Here is a 17,686-nt window from a genome sequence, read left to right on the forward strand (position 1 = left end):
GACAGCTGTGACGAAGGAAAATGAACTACCTATCTGTTAGTCTCGTTATAGGAAATTGGTTTAACAAAAATTACACTTGAAGCGAGGGAAATTAAATTTCTTCATCCCCTACATCTAAGTCAATATTTAGTGTCCATGTTGATTATTTACAGAATCTGAAGCCACACTACGACACCAACTCGGTATTAATGATCCAGATATTTGGTCTAACCATTAAGTACAAAGCCTTAGCTGACCACAACTCTGCTGGCCTTATTAGGAATCTTCAGGGTGAAGAGTTGGATATCACTGATGACCAGATCATTGGATGGACTGCCATGCCTTTGTTTGAAGCGTAGGTGTAACTAATAAGTTGGTCTTGTTAATATTTCATTAGCTCACCGGGTCCGAATGACTAGTGACCTTTTGTCATGGTGCAGTGTCCAGCCTCCGTCGGTCGTCCATCAACATTTCTTTTAAATCCCTACTAGTCCTGAACGCCTGAATAGATTTTGATGATAGATCTTGGCGAAATTTGGTCTGGAGCATTATTGGGCAGAAGAGATATGATATTGTATAAACAGAGGGTGTGGCTCCCCAGGGCCAAAGGGGTGGGGCCCAATATGTGAAATTGAGGTAAATCCTTTAAATTCCTAATATGTAATCATTTCAATGAAAATTGGTTCATTGGGTATTAGGGGATGGCGAATTCAAACGAATGGGTTTCACTGCCATAGTAACCACATGGAAGTTTCTGATTGGTCGAAATTTAGATATTGTTTGATTTCTTTGAAAATTGGTTTATAGGGGTTTTAGGGACTGCAAATTCAACTGAATCGGTTTGTTGCCATAGAGACCACATTTGCATCTTAGGGAATATGGAGGTATGAGTTGGCCCTTGATGACAGTTCTAGTTTGGAAAAGGAGATCTAATGTATAAATGAAGGGTGGCTCCCTGTGGCCAGGAGGGGTGGGGCCCAAGAGGAGAAATTGAGGTAAATCATTTAAATCACTACTAGTCTTGAACACCTGAATATGATGGGATTTGAAGAAATTTGGTCTGGAGTATTATTGGGCAAAAGAGAGCTAACATTGTGTAAACAGAGGTTGTGGCTCCCCTGGGGCTGGAGGGGCGGGGCCAAATAGGGGAAATGGAGGTAAATCCTTTAAATCTCTACTAGTCCTGAATGCCGAATGAATTTTGATGAAATTTGGTATGGAGCATTATTGGCCAAATGAGATGTTATGTGTATAAACGAATGAAGTGGAACTCATGATGGAGGAAAAAAGGGCCCAAAAGGGGAAATATAGCAAAAAAAGAAAAAAACAAACTTTAAAATCCTTTTTCACGAATGATAGGATTTGGTTCACCTGTATATTGAACCATTTCAATGAAGAGGCAGTTCAAAAGTAGGAAAATACTTGAAATATAACTTAACATCTGAAATATCCAGGTGAGTGACGCAGGCCCTCTGGGCCTCTTGTTTACATTCTATAAGTTGTTATTAGCTTTCAAGATGGCCTGCCCTGTGTGATGAATGTGTATGTATTATGTGTGTGGTGAGTGTGTATGTGTGTGTTTTACTGACTTATGTGCATGTTTGCCTCCTTGTGATAATGTGGGACGGATAAATATTTTTCTCTTGCCCTGGGCAGGGATATCAACAATTTTGTCAGTGTGATATTTTAGATACACATGCTCTTTGCACATTCTCAACAGTTTTACTGACTTATGTGCATGTTTGCCTCCTTGTGATAATGTGGGACGGATAAATATTTTTATGTGCATGTTTGCCTCCTTGTGATAATGTGGGACGGATAAATATTTTTCTCTTGCCCTGGGCAGGGATATCAACAATTTTGTCAGTGTGATATTTTAGATACACATGCTCTTTGCACATTCTCAACAGTTATATGATGTCGCGGCAACAATACAATGACATCACATTGACGATTCAATCGTGTCATATCAACATGTAATGGCAATATTAGATACATACCAGGGTAAACAGGGTAAGAGAAAAAATAATCATTCACCCCCTTGGGCATAAGTCAGGGGGATCTCAAACCTCAGGGTAAGATACTAAAGCTGCCAAATACTCCACTAGCCTCGTGTTTGGCAACTTAAGAATCTTCTCCCTCGGAGTTGAGATCCCCTGTCTCACTCCCAAGGGGGTGAAAGATTATATCTTGTGAATCTGTTTTTAGTTGTTTCAAACATTTTATAGGAAATAAGTTTTATTTCATAATATTGTAATTGTGTGGCAAGCTGGTGGATGATACTCATTGTACAATTTGTCACTTTTCATAACACAGAAATGCAGTACTGACTGGTACACACGAGTTGCCAATATTCCGAGGAAAACCACCCGAGGGTATTATTGAATCATTCTCTATACATCCTATCAACGAGGTGTTTGAGAAATGGAAGTGGGACAAGAAAACTCTTAGGATTGTGAGAACACATTTTATATATTTCATTTTTGTCTGTGTGTAGCTATTTTGTGTTATTTTATTAACGTAATTAATATATAAAATTAGTTTAATGTTTTGTCATATGCTGAAATGTACTGATCTTTATTGTGACTCTTAGATAATTTAAACAATCAAAAAAATCAAAATTTGTTCTGTCAATACATTATCAAAGAAATCATTTGATACAAAATGTGCATTTCCTTATTAAAGAAAAGTTCTTTCTGCTTGTAGCCTTGGACAAGTATGACTGTCACATTATGGGATGGTCATTATGACTTCGGCGATCTCCCCTTCCTTCCTGTAAGTACTTTGTCGGCTTTGGATCTATTCATCAACATTCACATCTTCTGAAAAGCTCCTGGCTGGGGAAGATTTTGATGTTTTCAATATTTTTTTTGGTCAATTACAAAAGGAAACCTAAAAAAGCTGTTGTTTATCAATGAAGAATCGGCTGATGAAAGAATTGTAAGGTTAAGATAGCACTTGTATAATTCATATAAAGATCTGGGGCCTGTTGGTTTACGTGGCCAGTTTGTCAAATTTTAATTGTAACATTTCAGGCAAAAAGCTTGACGGACCTTCAGAAATTAATACAGGTCTTGGAAGTCTTTGTCGAGGCTTGTCCAAAAGCAACATGAAATCACTAGTTCTGTCAATATTTCATTAACATATAACTCTGCTCCAACCATTTGTACTATGATAAACGACCTTTGGTAATGGTTATTGAAAGAGGGGAGATTACTTAATACAAATCACAGGTATCTGTTTATCCTGAAAAAGTGAGAAACTTTAATAGATATTAAATACATTTTTTGATGCAAGAAAAGAACTTATCACATTTTAATAATATTTCAATTTAAGATCTCATAAAAGTCTTTTTATTGTCAGTTGCTATAAAAGTAAAATATGACACTGTTACATGTTTGATTTACAGACTTATGAAGATTTGCTGAAGATTGCTGGTAGTTTGGAGGCCTATAAAAAGACCAGAGAGAATGCAAAAGGCACAAAGCATATCTCAAGTCTGGTCCTTGAGGGTCTGGAAGGAAAGTACCGGCGCCAGGGTATAGAGGGTGAAATGTACCAGAAGGAAAAAGGCTTCTTCCAGGAGCTCATGAACAACACGATGAGCTACTTAATCGTAAGTCAACTAGAGAAATAAAGATGGAAGTGGAAGGGAGGGGATAGGGGACTGGGTAGTGTAATTGGTAATTTCTTTTTTAAATATTGGGTGTGAAGTGATAAGGTTGACAAGGAAATATATAGATAAAAGGATCAGGAATTTAAGTAGTTCTTGAAGGCAATGTTTACAGAGAAACGGAGAGTAAATAGACAAAAATCAAGAAAAATGCGAAATCCTTCTTCACCTTAAGTTTATTTTTGGGGACCATTTCATAATCATCTTTTGAAAGTGAACATTTCAGTTATTTTCTTTACACATAATCTCCCAATTAATATGTCAATCCGATTTCCAGGAACAATATACATCGTCAGATACAAAACGCTACTTTTAGATCGATGAGGTATGGACTCTGCATGCAGGTTGTTGTGTGTATGTGTAGTCTGTTACTAAGGTTCAAAGTGACGCTGCAGCTGAAGTTTGTCATGTATATGGTAGCATGAATGTAACATCAGTGTGCTTGAAATGAATGTTTTGTTTATAACGTATGATGTATTTTTACAGCGTGTGATGTTTGCTTTCTTTGTTGTTTTGCGTAAATGCAAACTCATTTTTATGGAATTTTCAGTTTAAAAAAGATACAGTTTAATAATTATAGTTTGACAATGATGAATTCATCAATTTGTTGATGGTGATGAATTCAACAGTTTAAACGGAGTTACTGGTATCTCCCTGTTATTTTTGCACTTAGCAACTTTTCTATAATTTATGTTGGTTTTGTGTGAATTTAACAAAAGAGACCAGAACGCTATGTGTTGTAAGTTGTGATGGTGTTTGACTAATTTGAAACGTAGCTAGTCTGTTTATCAGGATAGAGATGATGCTGCTACAGAAAAGGTTTGTGTAGACTGTCAAACATTCTGTGTCTGTTATCAATCTGGTAAAATCATCCTAAACATACTATATGTGTATATATTTGTTCCATCCAGCAATGGTATCTAGTCACTCCACAGCCGACGCCATCAGATGTAGAAACCAACGACAATGAGGATTATAACTCCCAGACAACTCCTACAAAGGGTGATAACACAAGTTGATGTTACCCCACTCCCACTCCACCTATCTTCATCATCTAACTCCACAGCCCATTCCCTGATAACTCCTACAAAGGGAGATAACACAAGTTGATGTTACCTCACTCCCACTCCACCTATCTTCATCATCTAACTCCACAGCCCATTCCCTGATAACTCCTACAAAGGGAGATAACACAAGTTGATGTTACCCCACTCCCACTCCACCTATCTTCATCATATAACTCCTACAAAGGGAGATAACACAAGTTGATGTTACCCCACCCTCACTCCACCTATCTTCATCATCTAACTCCACAGCCCATTCCCTGATAACTCCTACAAAGGGAGATAACACAAGTTGATGTTACCCCACCCCCACTGCACCACAAGTTGATGATACCCCAACCCCACTGCACATATCTTCATCATATAACTCCACAGCTAATTCCCCAATAACTCCTACAAAGGGAGATAACACATGTTTATGTAATTGTCCCCAACACAAGTTGATGTTACCCCACCCCCACTCCACCACAAGTTGATGATACCCCACCCCCACTGCACATATCTTCATCATCTAACTCCACAGCCCATTCCCCGATAACTCCTACAAAGGGAGATAACACATGTTTATGTTATTGTCCCCAACACAAGTTGATGTTACCCCCACTCCATCATCTTCATCATCTAACTCCACAGCCCATTCCCCAATAACTCCTACAAGGGGAGATAACTCAAGTTGATGTTACCCTACCCCCACTCCGCCTATTTCCATCATCTAACTCCACAGCCCATTCCCCGATAACTCCTACAAATGGAGATAACACATGTTTATGTATTTGTCCCCAAGCCAAACTCCACAGTGTTTATGTTACTTGACCACAAGTTGATTTTCTGTCCTCACATCTAACCACACGGACAAATCACTTGAATCTAAAGATTCAGCTCCTTCAGGATGTATAATATGGCTGATGTTGACTGTTCCTGTATCTAACTTGCTCCAGTGTTTATCCAAGTCCAATACCCTATTGGTATCCATGTGTTATTGATGTGACCAGAGACAAGAAATGTTAAGTATTCACGCTCCATAACCTTGTGCTCACTTGTTGTGGTTTTCACAGTCGTGTATGTTGTAACAGTGTATTGTGTGTTGAATTTGTGTCTCATTTTTGAGGTTTGATTTTTTTGCATGTTTTATGGGATACAGGTACTAATTTTGCTAAATCAGTCATAGAATATTGACAGTGCATTGAGTTATTGTTGAATAGCAGTGTCAGTTTATTTTAAAGAATATTTTATTTGTCATTTCTGGTACGTCATTTTCTTTAACTTGCTGATCTTTACATAGAGAATTTTAAGTCTCGAACTGTTTTGTTTAGATCTGTTTATGACTTCTTTTTTTTAAGTAAATCAATTAAAGTTAATTGATGTTTTCTTTATAATTATATATATTGTATGAAAAAGAGATTATCAGGTAAGTATAACTCCATATATAACAATAAAAATTTGGCCAAATGTAGTCCATGCTTCTCATATGATGTGTAGAAAGGCTTAGATTTTAGTTATACAGTAGCACCAAGTGATTATGAGAAATTTTTACTATTTGACAGGATGAGTACCTGCTCGGGATAGGTGAGGCTCCATTATAACCAGGGGAGTACAAGCCCAATCAGGATCTACATGCTTGGATTAGGCAAGGCTCAACGTTATATCCGCCCTATCAGATTCAGGGGAGGCTCTTCTGTAACAGTGAACACACTCCGATTCATGATCAGCAAGGTCACACCCCTGGGAAAACACTTTCACAGGCCTTAAGCAAGCCTAAAAATGACCAGTTTTTAGACTTGTGGGCCTAGCCGTCGCAATAATGAAGAGTTCTGAAATTCAATATTAACCATCAGGGATGTTATGAAGTTCTCATTGAAGACAAAGTGAACTGATATTGTCATCTGAGTTCTTACACGAGAACACACTGGAATTACTCCTGGAACATCACTTCTGTGTTACACCTAAACTCCTTTGTATTCTCTAGGCTATGTCATACAAACATATTTGAATGTGCTTTTCATTTCCATAATATTTATTTGCATGTAATGCTACAAGTTGTGGATTTTTTTTGGTAAAATTATGATGTAATTTGTATCGGGTATGCATTAATCTTTACAGATTAATTATATCTTGGTGGAATTGTATACAAATCTAAATAGGTTGTCTCCCTTTACCTTTAACTGGCGATCAACATGTGCTCAGAACTACGTAAACCAGTATCCGGATCCATTGATCACAATTGTACAAGTATCTGGAAAATTCTTTCTGTTTATTATCTTCCTTCCAATGTTAAAATGAGGACATAATTTTTTAGAATAAGAGACATTTGACAGTTTGTCAGAAGATGAGGCCCCATGTATTTTGATGAAATCTGAAATTAGTAGTTTTTGCCAGGAATTTGGTTTCACTGTATTTGCGATCCTTGAATATAGCACGAAAATAAATACCTAGTAAATCTTTATATAAATATACAGAAGAGTTTACTGTAAAATATTTACAAGTTGGTGTTACCAAAAATTGAATACCCACAAACAAGTTCTCTTGGTTTAAACCCGTAATACAAAATATTAGCCCTAGGAATTTAACAAATATACATTAGGTATAGATTATCTTAGAACCAGGTGTAAATTAAAAATGTTAAAGGTGTTTCTATTTTGTTTTTTTTAATTTGCTGTCAAACTCTTTAAAACCAAGTCAGTATACTTATACATGTTTAATATCTTATGTGTTTTTATACAACCATGAAAAGACGTCCAATTTATGTATGATTGTGAGAATTATTTGTTTTACTTTCAGATTTATTTCTATTTGTGTAATACATTGGATACAAAGGTTTTGTTTGCGGCATTAAAAAGACTTTTTTGTAGAAACATGTATTTAGATTGTCAGATATTTTATTGGAATACTTACTTGTGAGTTTCACTGATTCACCTCCCAATGGTGTCTTAGTTATGAAGCCAACACATGGATTGACTGTCTGGTAAATATTTTATATTTCCTCACAACAGCAACTGCTCCTCAAGTCCAAAGGAAGAGGATTAATGATGGAAGGGAAATATTTATGACTCGAAGATTTTCTTATTTAGGTATTTGATGAACATTTTGCATTAGAAGCAATGTAAGAAAAAAATTTGACTCAATGAATGGTTAAAGAGGCTTGCCCGCAGAGAGATCAGAAAAATTGGCTAATAGAAAAAGATTTTTTACACATGACAGATTGTTGGAATTGTTGAGTTTTTCATTTTATTTTCCTTATAAAACGCTGAAAAGTGATATTAAAACCTCATTTTTTAAATATTATTTATTTAATCGCAACCCGCAATAAGTCCCCGCTATAAAGTGGAGTCTAATTTGATTGACATATCAAAGAAACAAGCACATGCACAGTGCCGCACAGTGATAACTTCAAAGGCAGCGGCGATTTACAAAGAAGATTTGCCGTTATATTCCATACATTTCCCTCTCAGGTTGAGTTTTAAAACGTCTTTTAAATACATATTCTGTAATTGTTTTCAAGAAATAAAGTCGGAAAGCCTCTAATTTTGTCACATAGAAACGTGTACTGAAGTTTATTTAGTGATCGGAGATGTGCCGTTTACTGGTCTGTCTGCGGGTAAGCCTCTTTAATACTCTCATCATGATCTAGATACTTACTACGTCACTTTACCTGCTAAGTAGATTTAGAGGTAGACAGTCTCGTCTCATATTTATAATTATCTTAATTGATGTTAATTAGGACCAGTGTGATTTCTGTGACAGTGTTTTCTTACTAACACGCGTGTTTGTGATGAGAGGCTCGCTAGATTTATATTAGGAATGACGGACTCAGTTGAGGAAGTTTGTTTGAGTGGCAGATCTCTTGATTATTAAAAGCAAAGGAAATTAATGTTGTAAACAATTTCAAAGTAACAATTATAATTTAAAGCTTCAAGCTATACATCAAGTATTTTGAATAGAAAATGTGTTAATATAACATTAATGATACACTGACCCAGAAAACCTAGCAAGTCTTGTAATGTTATTGTTAATCAGCCAAATATGGTAAAATTTACCAAGTAGACAAACAGTATTCCATAGTATTGTTGATTGGGTTTGAATGTGTGTCATCCTCTGTGTATCGAGAAAATGTTTGAATGTGATATGACAGTTCGGGCTATTCCAGTATGTCTACCCAACAGGAGGACTCCAGGTTTGTTATACTGAGACAGCACGGCTATTCCAGTATAATGTCTACCCAACAGGAGGACTCCAGGTTTGTTATACTGAGACAGCACGGCTATTCCAGTATAATGTCTACCAACAGGAGGACTCCAGGTTTGTTATACTGAGACAGCACGGCTATTCCAGTATAATGTCTACCAACAGGAGGACTCCAGGTTTGTTATACTGAGACAGCACGGCTATTCCAGTATAATGTCTACCAACAGAAGGACTCAAGGTTTGTTATACTGAGACAGCATGGCTATTCCAGTATAATGTCTACCCAACAGGACTCCAGGTTTGTTATACTGAGACAGCACGGCTATTCCAGTATAATGTCTACCCAACAGGAGGACTCCAGGTTTGTTATACTGAGATAGCACGGCTATTCCAGTATAATGTCTACCCAACAGGAGGACTCCAGGTTACTCAGGCAGCACGGCTATTCCAGTATAATGTCTACCAACAGGACTCCAGGTTTGTTATACTGAGACAGCACGGCTATTCCAGTATAATGTCTACCCAACAGGACTCCAGGTTTGTTATACTGAGACAGCACGGCTATTCCAGTATAATGTCTACCCAACAGGAGGACTCCAGGTTTGTTATACTGAGACAGCACGGCTATTCCAGTATAATGTCTACCAACAGGAGGACTCCAGGTTTGTTATACTGAGACAGCACGGCTATTCCAGTATAATGTCTACCCAACAGGACTCCAGGTTTGTTATACTGAGACAGCACGGCTATTTCAGTATAATGTCTACCCAACAGGACTCCAAGTTTGTTATACTGAGACAGCACGGCTATTCCAGTATAATGTCTACCCAACAGGAGGACTCCAGGTTTGTTATACTGAGACAGCACGGCTATTCCAGTATAATGTCTACCCAACAGGAGGACTACAGGTTTGTTATACTGAGACCACAGATAGAAGTGATTGACAGTGCCATATATTCAGCGGTGTTCCCCCTTTTACCCACCATCCATAGTATTTCTCTATTCCTGGAGTCTTTCTGTGGGAGGTGTATTTCATTAGAAAAGTCCTTACATTTTTGGGGGGGTTTTTTCCATTTAATTTCCAATTACCGGTATTATGTGTGTATGTCAATTACAACTACCTTAAGTTTGTTTTAAGATTCATCATACAAAATCATCAGATTCACAATTCCTTATGATTATGATTATTGATTTTGAACTGAAATTGCATGAAATTAAGTTTGCAGAATAATCAGCTAAATAGTAATTGAAAATTAATTATGTAAATCAGTAATTTGTTGTATCTTTTTTTTTTTTTTTTTTTTTTCCCTTTGTAGTTTCATTATATAAATCAAATATCACTTGTCTGAATTTACATGTTCAACCAGATTGAACACATTTAATATTGTTACAGACCTTCATGAATGGATTCCTTTACCAAAACATGTAAGGTTCAAGGTAGTTAGATCAAATGATTATGTAACCCACCAATTGCCCCAAAATCTTATCATTTACTCTGCTGATATTGTAAGCTCATTTCATCATCCAGCATCTCCTCTCACAATTTATATGGCTGACAGCTGTATGTGTTAAGTTTACAAAGTACATTTTGATATAGTTGTATCACATATGAGTGCCATCAGTAACATTACTTGTTATAGAATTCCATTTGTAGCTAGGTTGTGTTTGTAAATATTGAGCAGTTCCATTAGAATCTCACATGTACAGACTAGTGAAATAAAATCACTTTTTTTATAAAAAAAAAACTTAAGCCTTGGTGTGTTTAATTGGTTCTCAATAGGGCACTGGGGAGGGGCATAGTTTTGCGTTGTGTCTATCCCCTATCTTGTCAGGGTTCTGTCTCTACGACTAGTCTCTGGAACTTCTAACTTGGGGTATGGGTTTACTTTGGTTAGGCAGAATGTGTCATGTATCAAAAGTAGAGTAGGTCATACTGACCTACATTTTGACCTTTGACCTACATCATAGAAAAAGTCTGTCTTGGCTCGGTCTCGTACACAACTAATCTCTAGAACTTCGTACTTGGTATATAGGTAATTCACCTTCAGGAGGCAGTGTGTCATTAATCAAGAGTAGGTCACCGTCACCTACATTTGACTTTGACCTAGTTTTTCAGGGCTCTATCTCCTATTTTAACATTTCTTGTCTCCAGAACTTTATATGTTGGGTATATATGGGTTCATCTTATTTATTACAAATTTTACATTGTGCATTCTTGGCATATGATTTCACATCTAATGGGGGACTGTAATTCACCGAAATGTCTAGTTAATTCTGTATGTAACTGTCAATCATTTATACCAATTGATGATCAGAATTGTTTATACTAACAAACCCCTCTTACATCGGTTGGCAACATGGTGCTAACAGTTGATTACAAACTGGACATTCACCAAGATGACTGATGTAAGATTCCCAGCTTATTTAATTTACTCCCAACATATATTAAGTCATATCTGGGTCTAAGAAAGTTCAGTGAATAGGCTGCATGAACTTGTCCAAGTTATTACCACAACTGGGATGTTAACGAGCAACTCATAACAAGTCAACAAAACTTTAATTTAGCTCAAATTCAGTAGTGCTCGACTATTGCTTTATCATTAATATCAATGGAACTAAATAATATATATAGCATGTGTATAGTTTGTCGTATACCTCAGCTACAAACTGCATTCATTACAGCATTGGTGTAGTTTCTGTAGAAGTCCCCTCAGGACAGAATAAGTTCATATTCACACCACCAAGGACTATACCCAATCGGAGAAAAGGCCAGAAAGTCTGAAACCGGCTACAGTGGCTAAAACACAAGTCCCAAACATATCGATTGATGCCGACACAAAAGAGCCTGTCTGTAAATTATTACATCTACCACTGTTATTTAGTGGATGAAAAATTCTCGGGGTTCATACAGATTATGTCAAACCAAATTCATGGCCTTAATTTTCTAGGCTTTTTCAATGTCTTAATTAAATTTCCAAGGCCCATTTTACCCGTCATCTAAGTCAGCTTGAGAGGGAACAAGGGAACAAAAAAGCAACTTATAAATATCCACTTGATTGAAATACAACTTGACATGGTAATTATTGTGATCAAACATTTAATAAAACAGTAACTTCTGTAGGGGAGCAGTAGACAAATGATCAGTGACCAGGGTTTCACTTATCCTAATGAAACCTTAATATTCAAGGATTTTTCAAGGCTGTAGACCAATTTTCAAGGCCCAGAATGAAATTCAAGGATTTCTCAAGGCCCGTGCTCACCCTGAATTCTGCAAGGCTTCTCGAATAGTGACAGATGGACAAAAGGAAACACTATAATGTTTTTGACCAAATCATGGTGGACAAATAAAAAGAGAAGACCGGTTTACTTGATGTCTACAGACTTTTATTTCTGTTATGGTCCCTCTTGTATATATTACTAAACACATTATATGATACACATAATATTGAAAGGACAACTATTTGTTTACCATATTTATCTGCATAAAAACCCTACCCACAAATAAAACCTCTTCACCTTAGCACAATTTAGTTAGTTATAAGTTTGTAACTGGTTATCAACACTATAAAAGTGAATGGGGCCAAAAAATAGTGAGTAAAAATGAAACTAAAATTAGTTCATGCACAAGCTCTCTCCCCAAACTTCAATTATACTAAACTTTATACTTAGGGAGGGGGCTTTTTTGAAGATAAATACGGTACCACATTCACAGAATTGTAAACCGAAGCAAATCCATCATCAAGATGTAAACCGTGCAGGTACATGTAATTATGTGGTGCAATGTCTCGTGGTTATTAAACTCTATATAATACAACATACTAATTAACTCTGAATAATTAATTATAATATAGCCTAGATATCAAACTATCACATTGGTTTTTCAAGTGTTTTCCCACTTCTGTAATTCACTTACTGAACAGTTACAGAAATCATAACTATACCGATAGTCACATATCAAACGTGTGACATAAGGAAAGTAGATTTATTGAAAACAATCTCAAATTTAAATTGTTTATCCCTATTTCAGGCAAGATTCAAGCAAAGTAATCAGAAGATTTTATGAGATTTCAGTTATTAGGAAGAGAATTAAGCCATGTATGTACCCTTATAAGATTTGAAGATTCTAATCTACAATGTATACATGATTGCAATTTCAAGGAAGACTTGAAAAATGACAAAAAAATAGACGCTTACTTATCACTTTCCGGGTAAAGAGTATCCCGACAACAACACATATGTCAAGAAAAATCTACTAGCAGGATTTGAAGCAGAAAATTCCCAATACAGAAACATGCATTCTCTGCAATAACGCATCAAATGAAAATCTTGAGCGATAAGACAATTGTGACATTTAACATCTAGTCTGTCCATATTTATAGAGCACCATTAACCGACCGACAGCAGAGTGGCTTTCTTAACGTCATATTTTCTATCCCAGAAGAACCTTACCATCTAGTGTTTGTATCGACTTGTAGTGATCTTAAAATGTCACACATCTACCTCGTCCTATCATCAATACAGATAGTAAAAAAAATTACATATTAAAGCCACCACTTAATATGCATGAATGTACGACTGTAACAACTTTAAAAATTGAGCACATATAATAAGGAATTCTATATTGCAGTTAATAAAATTGCACAGGATAAAAACCTAAATACACAAAGTAATGTGTAATACTAAGAACTAGATAATAAGCAGTACTGGAATTGAACACGGTTATTACTATTGCGTCCTTGGAATGCGTCCTGCCAGCATAGAAAATAAAAATGAGTCGTTGATAATATATCTTCTTTTGTATAAAACATTTTAAGTATTGCTTCCTGCTAAAAAAAAGTCCATAAAATGGCCAATTTGAGATAACAATTCTATGAATTCAATATATATTACGAGAAATCAAAAATATTACAGATCAGCAACTACAGCAGTAAGAAAGGGTACAAAATACGGCAGAACGGTCACTATATATAGCTAGTGGATTCTGGGGGTACTGAATCAGCAGAAAGGTCACTAGTGGATCCTGGGGGTACTGAATACAGCAGAACGGTCACTAGTGGATCCTGGGGGTACTGAATACAGCAGAACGGTCACTAGTGGATCCTGGGGGTACAAAATACAGCAGAACAGTCACTATATATAGCTAGTGGATCCCAGGGGTACTGAATATGACGGAACAGTCACTATATATAGCTAGTGGATCCCAGGGGTACTGAATATGACCGAACGGTCACTGGTGGATCCCAGGGGTACTGAATATGACGGAACAGTCACTATATATAGCTAGTGGATCCCAGGGGTACTGAATATGACGGAACAGTCACTATATATAGCTAGTGGATCCCAGGGTACAAAATACGGCAGAACAGTCACCAGTGGATCCCCACAGTACTAAACACGGCAGAAATTGTCACTACAGCAGATTTCAAGATACAGCAGATTACGAGGTACTAAATACAGCAGTAAGTCACTTCAGCGGACCCCGAGTAACTACGGCGGATCCCCAGGTTACTACAGCGGACCCCGAGTAACTACAGGGGATCCCCAGGTTACTACAGCGGACCCCGAGTAACTACAGGGGATCCCCAGGTTACTACAGCGGACCCCGAGTAACTACAGGGGATCCCCAGGTTACTACAGCGGACCCCGAGTAACTACAGGGGGATCCCCAGGTTACTACAGCGGACCCCGAGTAACTACAGGGGATCCCCAGGTTACTACAGCGGACCCCGAGTAACTACAGGGGATCCCCAGGGTTACGACAGCAGATCCCAGAGTCAGTTGATTCCAAGGTACTAAATATACGAGTAAGTCACTACAGTGGATCCCCAGGGCACTACAGTGGATCCCCAGGGCGCTACAGTGGATCCCTGGGGCACTACAGTGGATCCCCAGGGCACTACAGTGGATCCCCAGGGCGCTACAGTGGATCCCCAGGGCGCTACAGTGGATCCCCGGGGCACTACACTGGATCCCCAGGGCACTACACTGGATCCCCGGGGCACTACAGTGGATCCCCAGAGCACTACAGTGGATCCCCAGGGCGCTACAGTGGATCCCCGGGGCGCTACAGTGGATCCCCGGGGCACTACACTGGATCCCCAGGGCACTACAGTGGATCCCCGGGGCGCTACAGTGGATCCCCGGGGCACTTCACTGGATCCCCGGGGCACTACAGTGGATCCCCGGGGCACTACACTGGATCCCCAATGTCACTACAGCGCTCATATCCTTCGGATACTAAATATATTTATTTAGTAGGATCCAAGGGGTACTAAAGATTTCATTGATTCAAAGTGTTAGTGTTTTAGTGGTAGGAAGAGATAAACAAAATCAGAGCTCAATTATAACAAGAGGCCCAGAGGGCCTGTATCGCTCACCTGGTTTCATGAGATATGAAACAAGAACTATGCTGAAGTTTATTTGCCACTGGTATTGCTATGTCAATATATCATAGGCATTTTATATGGTTACATGAACATTGTTTTTATTGTAATTCTAAAAATGCCCCGCCCCTCAGCCCCCCGGGGGTCAGCCCCACCAATTGTACAATTTTGAATCTCTACCCCATGGGGATGCTACCAGGCGAATATGAGCGATATATATATATCCATTGCTTAGTTTCAGAGAAGAAGTTGTTTATATCATACTAGGCACCGAGGGGAACCTATATATGAAATTTGAGAAATATCCCTTCAGCACTTTCTGAGAAATAATGATAACAAACTTCAATTGTCAAAATCCAAGATGGCTGCCTGTCGGCCATGTTGTTTTCCGATAGGTCACAAAATGCAATATGCATAACTAGATACCGAGGGGAACCTACATATGAAATTTGAGAAAGATCCCTTCAGTACTTTCTGAGAAATAGCGATAACAAACTTCAATTGTCAAATTCCAAGATGGCTACTGGTCGGCCATGTTGATTTCTGATTGGTCTCAAAATGCAACATGCATAACTAGATACCAAGGGGAACCTACATATGAAATTTGAGAAAGATCCCTTCAGCACTTTCTGAGAAATAGCGATAACAAACTTCAATTGTCAAAATCCAAGATGGCTGCCTGTCGGCCATGTTGTTTTCCGATTGCTCTCAAAATGCAATATGCATAACTAGGAACCAAGGGGAACCTATATATGAAACTTGAGAAAGATCCCTTCAGTACTTTCTGAGAAATAGCGATAACATGAATTGTTTACGGACGGAGGGACGGAGGGACGGACGGACGGACCACGGACCACGAAGTAGGGCGATTTGAATAGCCCACCATCTGATGATGGTGGGCTAAATATGAAATATGACATCTAAAGAGACAATTAAATCTTTTGTAAGTTATTGATTTCTGATTTCGACTTTTCAACACACACAATAACAAGAGATCCCAGAGGGATCTTGGCGCCCACCATTGAATGATCTTTATAGGTTCCATGTCAGATTGATCTTTTCTCTACTTTTCCCTTCCTCTAAGTCTTACTAATCTGTGTATTTTCATAAACAGCCCTCTATAGCTAGTACATTTCAAACAAGGGGAACCTATATATAAAATTTAAGATTTAGCGATAATGACTGTCTGTCGGCCATGTTGTTTTCGGATTGGTCCCAATATGCATAACTAGGCACCGAGGGAAACCTACATATGAAATTTGAGAAAGATACCTTCAGTACTTTCTGAGAAATAGCGATAACAAACTTCAATTGTCAATATCCAAGATGGCTGCCTGTCGGCCATGTTGTTTTTCCGATTGGTCTCAAAATGCAATATGCATAACTAGGCAACCAAGAGAAACCTACATATGAAATTTGAGAAAGATCCCTTCAGTGCTTTCTGAGAAATAGCGATAACAAACTTCAATTGTCAAAATCCAAGATGGCTGCCTGTCGGCCATGTTGTTTTCCGATTGGTCTCAAAATGCAATATGCATAACTAGGCACCAAGAGAAACCTACATATGAAATTTGAGAAAGATCCCTTCAGTGCTTTCTGAGAAATAGCGATAACAAACTTCAATTGTCAAAATCAAAGATGGCTGCCTGTCGGCCATGTTGTTTTCCGATTGGTCTCAAAATGCAATATGCATAACTAGGCACCAAGAGAAACCTACATATGAAATTTGAGAAAGATCCCTTCAGTGCTTTCTGAGAAATAGCGATAACAAACTTCAATTGCCAAAATCCAAGATGGCTGCCTGTCGGCCATGTTGTTTTCCGATTGGTCTCAAAATGCAATATGCATAACTAGGCAACCAAGAGAAACCTACATATGAAATTTGAGAAAGATCCCTTCAGTGCTTTCTGAGAAATAGCGATAACAAACTTCAATTGTCAAAATCCAAGATGGCTGTCAGTCGGCCATGTTGTTTTCCGATTGGTCCCAAAATGCAATATGCATAACAAGGCACCAAGGGGAACCTACATATGAAATTTGAGAAAGATCCCTTCAGTACTTTCTGAGACATAGCGATAACAAACTTCAATTGTCAATATCCAAGATGGCTGCCTGTCAGTCATGTTGTTTTCCGATTGGTCTCAAAATGCAATATGCATAACTAGGCACCAAGGGGAACCTACATATGAAATTTGAGAAAGATCCCTTCAGTACTTTCTGAGAAATAGCGATAACAAACTTCAATTGTCAAAATCCAAGATGGCTGCCTGTCGGCCATGTTGTTTTCCGATTGGTCTCAAAATGCAATATGCATAACAAGGCACCAAGGGGAACCTACATATGAAATTTGAGAAAGATCCCTTCAGTACTTTCTGAGAAATAGCAATAACAAACTTCAATTGTCA

At 38.0% G+C, this 17,686-nt stretch overlaps 2 protein-coding genes and 1 long non-coding RNA gene across 8 annotated transcripts in view; all 3 read left to right on the plus strand.

The window, feature by feature from the left end:
• Positions 1-7,574, plus strand: part of LOC117332557 — a 30,769-nt gene extending 23,195 nt beyond the window's left edge. For 2 of the 5 annotated variants that reach the window (XM_033891514.1, XM_033891515.1), the window contains 6 exons: positions 153-334; positions 2,296-2,434; positions 2,686-2,754; positions 3,389-3,595; positions 4,564-4,654; positions 6,261-7,574. In XM_033891514.1, the coding sequence (XP_033747405.1) occupies positions 153-334; positions 2,296-2,434; positions 2,686-2,754; positions 3,389-3,595; positions 4,564-4,654; positions 6,261-6,265 (693 nt within the window). In that variant the 3' untranslated portion in view covers positions 6,266-7,574. Of the gene's footprint in view, positions 1-152; positions 335-2,295; positions 2,435-2,685; positions 2,755-3,388; positions 3,596-3,929; positions 3,978-4,563; positions 4,655-6,260 lie in introns of those variants that run through there. The other 3 variants (XM_033891517.1, XM_033891518.1, XM_033891516.1) reach the window with 3 other exon arrangements.
• A 649-nt stretch (positions 7,575-8,223) lies between these two features.
• On the plus strand, positions 8,224-10,631 carry LOC117332565. Of its 2 annotated transcripts, XR_004533755.1 has the most exons (4): positions 8,224-9,074; positions 9,137-9,322; positions 9,376-9,743; positions 9,807-10,631. It is a non-coding gene; the product is annotated as an uncharacterized LOC117332565 (long non-coding RNA). The 2 variants fall into 2 exon arrangements; XR_004533754.1 differs by having other exon boundaries at positions 9,376-10,630.
• Positions 10,632-14,113: 3,482 nt separating this feature from the next.
• On the plus strand, positions 14,114-15,173 carry LOC117332142 (glycine-rich protein 3-like). The gene is made up of 2 exons (XM_033891027.1): positions 14,114-14,144; positions 14,728-15,173. Exons 1-2 carry the CDS (start codon positions 14,114-14,116, stop codon positions 15,171-15,173), a joined length of 477 nt encoding a protein of 158 aa, XP_033746918.1.
• Positions 15,174-17,686: the final 2,513 nt, after the last annotated feature.

This window comes from Pecten maximus, chromosome 8 (genome assembly GCF_902652985.1).
Source record: "Pecten maximus chromosome 8, xPecMax1.1, whole genome shotgun sequence".
Lineage (NCBI taxonomy): Eukaryota > Metazoa > Mollusca > Bivalvia > Pectinida > Pectinidae > Pecten > Pecten maximus.